Source organism: Nannospalax galili, unplaced genomic scaffold (genome assembly GCF_000622305.1).
Source record: "Nannospalax galili isolate Female #2095 unplaced genomic scaffold, S.galili_v1.0 scaffold156, whole genome shotgun sequence".
Classification (NCBI taxonomy): domain Eukaryota; kingdom Metazoa; phylum Chordata; class Mammalia; order Rodentia; family Spalacidae; genus Nannospalax; species Nannospalax galili.
The window spans coordinates 1,020,434-1,031,136 of NW_008337625.1; the positions used below are offsets into that span (position 1 = coordinate 1,020,434).

The following is a 10,703-nucleotide window of genomic DNA, read 5'->3' on the forward strand; positions in this document are numbered from 1 at the left end:
GTATGTAGACCAGGCTGGCCTCGATCTCACAGAGATCCACCTGCCTCTGCCTCCCTAGGGCTGGGGTTAAAGGCGTGTACTACCATGCCTGGCTATTTTAATTTTTTTATATCTTATGAGTGTTTTGCATGTGAGTATGTAAGCACACATGCACATGTACTGCCTCCAGAGGCCAAAAGTGGATGTCAGAACCAAACCCAGGTCCCCTGAAAGCATAGTCAGTACTCTTTCCATCTGTCCAGCCTCTATCTTGATTTTTTTTTTTTTTGAGACAGGGTCTCCCTGTAGCCCCAGCTGGCCTGGAACTCACTATGTAGACCAGGCTGGCCTCGTAACCACTGAGCCAGGCCTCCAGCCCTTCCTTCTCTTCTTTTTGCATTTAGACAGTGAGGTGAATGGTTTTGTTCCAGCACATAATGTGCTGACTTGTCACAGCCCCAAAGCAAGGGGGCCAATTGATCACTTCTGATACTGTGCTCCAAAATAAATCTTTTATTTTTCTAAGTTAATCATCTCAGGTATTTCATTATAGTAATGCAAAGCTGATTAATATACTCCCATAGAGTAAAGATAACAGTAATATGTATTGCTGAGGATATAGTTCAATTGGTAGAGTGCTTGTCTAGCACACATGAAGATTTGATTCTCAGCACCACATAACCACTATGATGATCCATACTGGTAAATCCTAGCACTCAAGGGGCGGAGTCAGGAGGATCAGAAGTTCAAGGTCATCCTTGGCTACAGAGGGAGTTTGAAGCCAATTTGGTCTGAGTCTCTCTCTCTCTCTCTCTCTCTCTTTCTCTCTCTCTCTCTCAGTCTTTTTGAGACAGGGTCTCCCTGTAGCCCCAGCAGGCCTGGAACTCACTATGTAGACCAGGCTGGCCTTGAACTCACAGAGATTCACCTGTCTCTGTCTCCTGAGTGCTGGGACTAAAGGTATACACCACCATGCCTGGCAAGACCCTGTCTCAAAAACACCATGCCCATGTATATATTAGTAATAAGTCATGTTGAAGGGGAAATTCTATTCCTCAGTCTGCTGCCCCTCCAACTGTACTGTCTGGCCCCCATGGCAAGTCTATTCCTGTCTCTTCCTACCAGAAAACCACTACTAATAGTATTCTTTCTCTAGATTATTTTTTCAAACTATGTCTGACATTATTATTTCTCAAGTCTTTTAAATGGTATATGCTTAAAATTTGGCTATCATAACACAAATCCTGTTGTGAAATATAAATATGAAAAACCTCTGTATTTTCACAGTAGCTCTAGAAGTTCAATCAGAATGTCTCTCATGGGTCCCAGAACAATTGCTTGTCTAATCTTACAAAATGAGACCTCACTTCCCAGAACTGGTAAATATTTACCTTGTGTGATACATGTGGTTAGCAGATACATTGAAGGACAAATAGTTTCAAACTCATATTTTAATGATTTATTTTATTTTTATTTGAAGCTGGTATGTGGTGTGGTGTGTGTGTGTGTGTGTGTGTGTGTGTGTGTGTGTGTGTATGGTGCATGTGTGAGTACATGAGGAAGCCAGAGGGGGTGTTGGATACCCTGGAGCTGGAGTTGCAGGTAAGCTGCCTGACATGGGTGCTGGGAACTAAACTTGGGTCCTCTGGAAGAGCAACAAGTGCTCTTAACTCCTGAGCCATCCCTGTGGTCCCCAAACTCATTTTATGAAATGTAGGGAAGAGAATGAGACAGGAGAAAGTTTACGTAGCAGGACGAAAATTATCTTCTGCTTTCTGAGTATCTGCTTTTGTTGAGAAATCGACATCTGAATAAATCTAAGTGGGCGTCTAGAAACTCTGGCAAGTGAGACTGACATATGCAGAGGAAAAGCAACACCGAGATAAAAGTATAAACCTTTAATCAGCACATGGCAGTGACTGGCATGTGCAACTTTGGTGACAATGTAGTAAGGTTTCTATTCCTGTTGGAAAAAGTGACATCCCATTCATACGAGGGGACATTTGTATTTCCATGAGCAATAGGAAAGATTGCTTCCCGCAGATGGTTTTTATTTGTTTAGCTGCCTGTAGCTTTCAATAATAAGGTCTTTAGGGTTTTCCCTTTAACCCATTAATTGCTACTTCCTCCAGTGCTGATACTGAAACAGTTGATGTCTTCTAAGGAACCTGGCTACTTAGCTTTCGTGCAGGGTCCTGGGGTGCCCCCAGTGCAGTAGCTCTGGGTGCTGGGGAACACATGCTTGAAGTGATGGGTTTATGTGTGAGGGGCTTGGGAATAGCTGCTTTTTGCTATTGTTTTACCCTCCCCTCCCTTCCCTTCTCCTCTCCTCCCTTTCCTTCCCCTCCCCTCCCTTCTCCTCTCCTCTTTCCTTCCCCTCCCCTCCCCTCCCCTCCCCCTCACTCTTGCAAAATTTCATGTAGTAAATGTTGGCCTTAAATTCTCTATGCAGCTGAAGATGGTTTGTGCTGTTGATCCTTCTGTCTCTATCTCCCTGGTGCTAGGATTACAACCATGTGCTGCCACACCCGGTTTAATATCGTGTTGGGGATCAAACCCAGAACTTCATATACTGGTTATGTTGCCCAGCCTGGCCTTGAACTTAGAAGCTTACTACCTCCATCTCCTGAGTACAAGATGATAGCTGTGTGTCTTCATGGCTGGCAACAACCACTTCCAGCCAACTGGGATACAGAGGTAGTTCAGGATTTTCACAATTGATATGGAGGTATTATAAATACAGAGTACACATAAATAATAATAATAACACAATTTAAAAATATTCCTAGTCTATAGACTCATGCTTGGAGCCATGATCCATTTTGAGTAAATTTTTGTATATGATGTAAGTAGGCATCCAAATTCATTCTTTTAAAAATGTTTAAAATTTTGGTGGCGCATGCCTTTAATCCCAGCACTCAGGAGGCAGAGGTAGGCGGATCTCTGTGAGTTCAAGGCCAGCCTGGTCTACATAAGGAGTTCTAGGCCAGCATTGCTGTACATTGTGTAGGTTTTGAGATTAAGAAGTATCAGTCCGGCTGGAGAGATGGCTCAGTGGTAAAGAGTACTGTCTGCTCTTGAAGAGGACCTGGGTTCAGTTTCCAGAACCCACATGGCAGCTAACAACCATCTCTAACTCCAGTTCCAGGGGATCAGATGCCCTCTTCTGATCTCTGAGGGCATTGCATGACAGGTACACCTACCTATGTGCAGTCAATACACCAACACACAGAAAAATAAATATCAGTCCTTCAATTCTGCTCCTGTTTTTAAGTTTTTTATTTTAAAAATATTTTATTTATTATTTATGTGTATGAGTGTATTGCCTCATATATGTAAATACACCCATGTCATGTAATGCCTGCAGAAGTCAGAAGAAGGCATTGGGTTTCCATGGAACTGGAGTTACAGACTATTTTTAGCCACCATGTGGGTGCTGGGACTCAAACCTGGGTCCTCTGAAAGAGCAGTCAGTGCTCTTAACCGTTGAGCCATCTCTCCAGCCCCAAGGTTTTTTTTCAAGATTTTTAAATTTTTATTTATTATGTGTGTCTGTGCAAGTATATGCCAAGTGTATTTGAGGGTGCCTGCAGAGGCCAGAAGAGGTCTTCAGATCCCCTGGAGTTAGAGTTAGAGGTGGTTGTGAGCTGCCTGAAGTGGGTGCTGGGAACTGAACTCAGGTTTTCTGGAAGAATAGTGAGTACTCTTAACCACTGAGTCATCTTTCCAGCCCCTCAGGATTGTTTGGGCTCTTCTGGGTCCCTTGCATTTCTACATTTTAGGATTTTAGGATCAACTTTTCAATTTCTGCATGAAAGGGAACTGGGATTGTGACAGAAATTATATTCGGTGTGTAGACCAATTTAGGGGGCAGTGCTACCTTAGCAATATCAAATCTAATCAGGAACATGAGACATCTTTCTATTTAGTTAAGTCTTCTTTCTTTCAACAATATTGTTTTTAGTGTATGTCATATACTCCTTTTTTATTAAAATATTTTATCATTTTAATTTTATGTGTATGAGTATATTGCCTGCATATATGTAAATGCACCCATGTCATGCAGTGCCTGTGAAGGTCAGAAGAAGGTGTTGGGATCTTTTGGAACTGGAGTTATAGACAGTTGTTAGTCACCACATGGGTGCTGGGAATTGAACCCAGGTCCTCTGCAAGAGCAGCCAGAGCCATCTCTCCAGCCCCAAGACCACCATTCTTAGCATGAAATCCAAGGCCTTGGATGCATGAGTCTCTATATCAAACAACAACAGCAACAACTAGGTACACAGAACCAGCATGTTTTAAGGTTAAGGATGAAATTGGTAGAGTGCTGGCGTACTATGCACCAAGCCTTGGTTTTGATCTGCACATTGCATAAACAGCTTGGGGCACACGCCTGTAATCCTAGCATGTGGGAGGTGAAGGCCAAAGGATCAGAAGGTCAAGGTTAGGGCTAGAGAGATGGCTCAGAGGTTGAGTGTATACTCCTCTTTAAGAAGATCTGAGTTCAGTTCCCAGCACCATATGTGGCTCACGACTGCCCAAAACTCAGCTATAGGGGACCCAATGCCCTCTTCTTGCTTTCACAGGCAGTGCTCTCATGTGCACATACTCACACATAGACGCATATAACTAAAAAAAAAAAAATTGGAGCTGGGCATGGTGGCACATGCCTGTAGTCCCAGCACATGGGAGGCAGAGGCAGGTGGATCTCTTTGAGTTCAAGGCCAGCCTGTTCTACATAGTGAGTTCCAGGCCAGCCCCCACTACAGGGAGACCCTGTATCAGAAACAGCCCCCCCCCAAAAAAAATTGGGGGCTGGCTCAGCAGTTGACTGTCTTGCAGAAGACGTAGGTTTGGTTCCCAGCACCCACATGGTGGTTAACAACCATCTTTAACTCCAGTTTGATGCCCTGTTTTGGCTTCTGCAGACATTGCACACACGGTACACTTACTACATGCAGGCAATACACTCATACACATAAAATAAAAATAAAATATAATCTTTGACTGATAGGGAGAGTTCAAGGCCAGCCTAGACTACATGAGACTTTGTCTCAAAAGCAAGACAAAACAAGCCAGATACAAAGGCCTTGGATGACTGGATCTTTGAGCACCATACAGCCCTAGCACTCACCGTTCTTTCTCTGGCCCTGGGTCCTCCAGCCACCTAGGTAATTTCAACTTCCTCTGAAGCCTGAGGCTAGATTATTACCTGACTCACCTTCACAGTTAGTGACAGAAAAGGCAGTTTTCTTTCTGGTAGACAAACGATACTTTTTGTATTTCTATTTTTCCTGCTTATTGTCAACTGTTTACATCTGTATCATTAGCATCAAACATCAGTGGAGCCCAGCAAAAGGCATGGCTGAACTGTGTGTCGGGCCCTTTACATACATGGTCTCACTTGAATTTACATTCTTTTTTATGGGTTAAAGGGAGAGCTGGGTGGTTAAGAGCACTGGCTGCTCTTTGAGAGGACCCAAGTCCAGTTCCCAGGACCCACACGGCAGCTAACAACTACTTGTAACTCCAGTTACAGGGGCTCTAATACCCTCTTCTGGCATCCTTGGGCATTGCATGCATGTGTTGCATTTACATACATGTAGGCAAAATACTGATGCATAAGATAAAAATGTTAAAATTTTATTACATTTATTTATTTATTGTATATGAGTTTCTGTGTGTGGGTGTGGAAGTCAGAGGACAACTTGCAGGAGTCAGTTCTTTCCTTCCATGTGGGTCCTGGGAATCAAACTCAGTTTGTCAGGCTAGGTGGCAAGCACCTTTACCCCCGAGCCATCTTGCTGGCCCTCACTTGTCTTTATGATACACTCTTCAGATGAGGACACTAAATTTGGCTGGGTGGACTGGCCCAAAGTCTTGTAGTTAGTACACGACTGAGTCATGATTCCAGTGGGATGTATTGGATGGTTTTGGAAGTGCTCATGTCTCGACTTGTTTTCCAGTGGAGACTTTTCAGAAACTGCAGAAGGCGAAGGAGGTTCTGACCAATGAAGAGAGGAGAGCCCGCTATGACCACTGGCGGAGGAGCCAGATGTCCGTGCCTTTTGAGCAGTGGGAAACTTTGGCCAACTCAGTGAAAACTGTGAGTTTCTCTCTGGGGATGCTGGGGCTTGTGAAGGTCAGGCTGGTCATGGGTTAGACTCGTGACTTAGTGTAAGAGTCGACAGGCAATAGGAGAGAACCGAGAAGTTAGCTGGTAGTCAGGGGAGATCATTGTTTATGAAACCCTCAGGAGAAATTCAGAACGGAGGCAGCATGAGTCAGTGCTGGGGGCCCATGCCGCGTTCACCGCGTTCTTTAATTTCTTTGGTTTGCTCCAGTGTGTGCCCTCGGTCCCTTGAGCTAGTTTACTTAACATGTCCCTTCAGCTTGTTTACATAACATGGTTAATACATCTATAACAAAACAGGATCCAGTTAGTCAAAGAAAGCTGTAAATGATTCGTAACATATATATGGTGGTCAAAGAGTTATTGGACTTATTAAGTTACTGTGTTATTTTTTTTAAAAAAATTTATTTTTATTTTATATGTATATGTGTATTGCCTGCATGTAGGTAAGTGCACCCATGTCATGCAATGCCTGCAGAGGTCAGAAGAGGCTGTCAGATCCCCTGGGAGTGGAGTTACGGAGAGCTGTCAGCTGCCATGTGGGTGCTGGGATTTGAACCCAGGTCTTCTGCAAGAACAACCAGTGTTCTTAACCGCTGAGCCATCTCTCCAGCCCCACCGTGTTATTTCTTTTAAAAAGTATTTTAATGGGGGCTGGAGAGATGGCTCAGCAGTTAAGAGCACTGACTGCTCTTGCAGAGGACCTGGGTTCTGTTCCCAGCACCCACATGGTGGCTGACAACTATTCGTAATTCCAGTTCCAGGGGATCTGACACCCTCTTCTGACCTCTGTGCTCATTGTGTGACACTGGTGCACTTACATGTAGGCCATACACTTATACATGTGGTATATATATTCATACTCACACACATATCCACATAAAAATAAATCTTAAAAAATGTTACTTAATTTTGCATATTCAGAAATAAGATTCTTTTCCTTTTTATAGATATATTCATTTTTAATTATGTGTATCAGTAGTTATGTATATGAGGGAGCAGGTGCCTGTGGAGGCCAAGCACCAGATTCCCAGGCCTCAGTTCCCCCTAGACCTGGAAACATGGAAGCTCCCTGACATGGATGCTAAAAATCAAACTCAGGTCCCCTGTGTGATAGAACTGCTCTTAACCAGTGAGGCATCATTCCAGTGCAATTCTGAAGCTTTTGAAAGGCTTTCGCAATCATACCCCCCCTTTGCAAACCCTGCCATTCAGTCCCAGGAATGACTGATTAGAATCCTGGTCCCTACCCAGCTCAGCCTCAGTGAGCCTGGATGGCCTAGGGAACCAATTGCTGCAAACGTGTTCTTCGCTGCTCTGCAGACCCCATTCCCTTCTTGTGTTCTTTCTTGTCTTTCCTTTGGCTTTGCCCTTTTTCATGTCTTTCTGCTCCCTCATAGCTTGAGTATCCCGGATAACCCTCCTCCCATTCCCCAAATTACTACCATTGGACTGTGGGTCTACACTGCTCACTTTAGCTTGAATTTGTGCACATGACCCCCTGACAGTCACACACGGGCTGGAACAGATGCCCAGAAACGAGTGAAGACCGGAATGCCGACCATGGAGTGGATTTATTTTGAGGCTGTGAGCCTCATTTCCCTGCTCTACAGTCATGAGGCTTTGCTGACATCGAAGCTGGGGACAGATGAAGGGATCCTGGGGGACTCCAGGAGGAGAGCAGCAGGGCTCCAGACTCTGACCATTCCTTTACCAATGCTATTGTCCAGAAACCTGTCATTTCCCTGGCTTGCCAGAAGCCACATTTAAAAATGCACAGTTGTCCTTCTGAATCCAGTTCTATATGTCAAGTCTTTTCCTCTGATATAAGCGGCTGGGTATGTCACATTTTCTTCACACTTTGAGCAGTGTCTAAGCAACATTCTCTATGTCCCCTTCATCAGACACCAGAGATTCCCAGGGCCCAGAAATTACCTTCCCCTAGTTAGTCCCAACAGGAACACAGACACACGTCCTGACTATAGACACATTTATGGCATGTGAGGCAGAGATTGGAGGTGAAGCAGGCTGTCTCAGGCTTCCTTATGGCCCTCAGTGTGTCCATGATCTCAGGACTAAGTTGGGAAACTCTCTCTACCAGGAAACCATCCATGTCATTATAACACTCAAAAGGGGCAGGGTACAGCCCCAAGGTCAGCTGTCTTAGACTGGCCGTGTAGTGTAGCACGTTCTTCAGGACAGACGTGTAGTTTCCATGGACTTGACCTCGGTGAGCTGCAGACATTGGCATAGAGCAGGCCAGAAGGTCTTGAGTTGCAGAATCCTTCATTTACCGTCCTCCAGTTCCAGGGTCTGCACAGTGGCTGAGACTCACTCTTGTAGAACTTTAAGGGGCCTAGCACATAAATGGAAATATTGGGCACTAAAGTTCAGGTGTTTGAGCTGATAGATGCTTGGGTACTTGGACAGACAATTCAAGTCTGACTGTGAACGATGACAGTGAGTGATTTTGAGGGTCTCCAAGGGAGTCCTCAAGCACCTGACACTTGGTCCAGGGAGACCTTGAGGAAATGGACTTCCTGCCTATGGAGATGATGGAGCGAGTTGAACTTGGGTAACTGAGAAATGACTGTGCTAACAATCCTCTCCTCCAGATCTGCGTACATATGTTCAATTAACTCTATTGGTTCCATTGAGGTTTCTTACATACTCAGTGTCAAGGGTAGACAATGTCAGGGGCAGGGACCGCAGCCTCCACAATGTACTCACTTCTAACTCCTGGATATTACCTGCCTCAAAACTTTCCAGGAGCCTTAAGACATCTGCAGCTTCTGACAGCACAGCTGGAGCAAACACCTCTGCTCAGCTCACTGAAAGAAGAGTTTTTGATATTCATCCAGATCAGGGGATTGAGGCAAAAGTCATCTAAGACCTTCAAAGGCCACTGCTTCACCCCAGGAACTGCTTGGTCCTCCACTGTTTGAGTCTTGCTCATGACCTGTGGAGAGCGGTTGTCATTTGCTGTTCCATCCCATACCTTCCAGAAGTTCCAGGGCACAGTGCGCAAATCAAGCCCCTGTAATTTCCATACCCGAGGGTGATCTTTCTGTGTAATCAGTTCATCCACTCATTCTGACACAGCCCTAAAGTTCTCCAAGTACGGCATCTTCATCAGGCCCTCCTGAGAGAGACAAGGATAGTGCCAAGCCTGAGCTATTGCCCTCAGGATGTCAGTTTGCGTGCTGGTGAAGGCCTCCTTGAACAGCGGTGGGAGGAACTTCGTAGGCAGGTACCCAGAGAGGGCCAAGGCCTCATTCCTCAGCAAACTGTGTTGCCAGGTCTAAGAGTGTAGGTGGGACCTGGATGCTCATCCTGATAGATCTCTAGGCAGAAGGATTCTGGAGTTGTCACCAGAAATGGACACCGATGACAGGGCTCGGAATCCCAGTGGGCAGGGTGGGGTGGGGTGGGGCAGGGCGGGACTTCAGGCTGCAGGCCTCTGAGGCTCTTCTCTCTTTTCCTTTTTTCTTTTTTTAAAAAAAGGTTTATTATTTTTATTTATTTATATGTATGAGTGTATTGCCTGTGTGTGTATAAGTGTACACATGTTGTGCAATGCCTGCGGAGGTCAGAAGAGGGCGTTAGATCCCCTGGAACTGGAGTTAGAGACAGTTGTTAGCCACCATGTGAGTGCTGGGAATTGAACGCGGGTACTCTGCAAGAGCAGCCAGTGCTCTTAATGGCTGAGCCATCTCTTCTGTCCTTTTTTTCCTTTTTCATGTGTATGTGTGTGTAGTATGTATGTATATGCATGTTCATGTGTGTGGGGGTGCATGAGGAAGCTTGGTTGTTCTCCTTAATATAAGGTAGAGTTTCTCGCTTGAAATCAGAGCTCACCCATTTGGCTTGTTTAACTATCCAGCTTGTTCTGGAAATTTCCTGTCTCTGACTCCTGAGTGCTGGGGTTATAGGCAGACCACCTACCCTTACATGGGTGCAGTGGGTCTGAACTCCAGTCTTCAAGCAAGCACGTCCCACGGGGCCTTCTCCTCAGCCTTTCTTTCCTTTTTCACTGCCTTTCTGAAATTCCTTGACACTAGCTAAGTAACATTGTAGCCTTTAACAGCTAGTACCAAGTTAGCCACAGATTTTCCACAGCTCCTCTCCACGTTGCCACTTACATCCTCAGGTAATTTCCTTTTTTCAAACACATCATTTCTGCCTTGGGTTTAGCTTAATGATGCCCCATTTGAGCTCTTACAATAATTGTATTTTAGAACTTACTGGCCACATTGTTTGTCTTGTCACCAAAGTCGGAGTAGTATGCTAGGCTCGCCTTTGGCTTCTGATTTATTTTTATTAGTGGTACAAAACTGATGAGATGCGTGCCTGTCTTTTCAATCAGCATTAGGGGTTGCAGAGATGGCTCAGTGGTTGAGTGCTTGCTGCTCTTGCAGATAAGTTCAGTTTCTAGGTCCCACAGCAGGCAGCTTACAATTGCCTGTAACTGTAGCTCCAGCGGATCTGACACCCTCTTCTGGCCTCTGTGGATACCTACAGTCTCATGGCATGCAGAGGGAGGGAGGTAAGGAGGGAGGAAGGGAGGGAGGGAGGGAGGGAGGGAGAGGGG

General features: G+C 45.2%; 1 protein-coding gene across 1 annotated transcript in view; it reads left to right on the forward strand.

Annotated features, from left to right (window-relative positions):
- Nucleotides 1–10,703, forward strand: part of Dnajc12 (DnaJ heat shock protein family (Hsp40) member C12) — a 45,964-nt gene that overhangs the window by 28,235 nt on the left and 7,026 nt on the right. Inside the window, exon 3 of the mRNA XM_008832658.3 lies at nucleotides 5,946–6,085. Coding sequence (XP_008830880.1) covers nucleotides 5,946–6,085 — 140 coding nt within the window. The remainder of the gene's footprint in view (nucleotides 1–5,945; nucleotides 6,086–10,703) is intronic.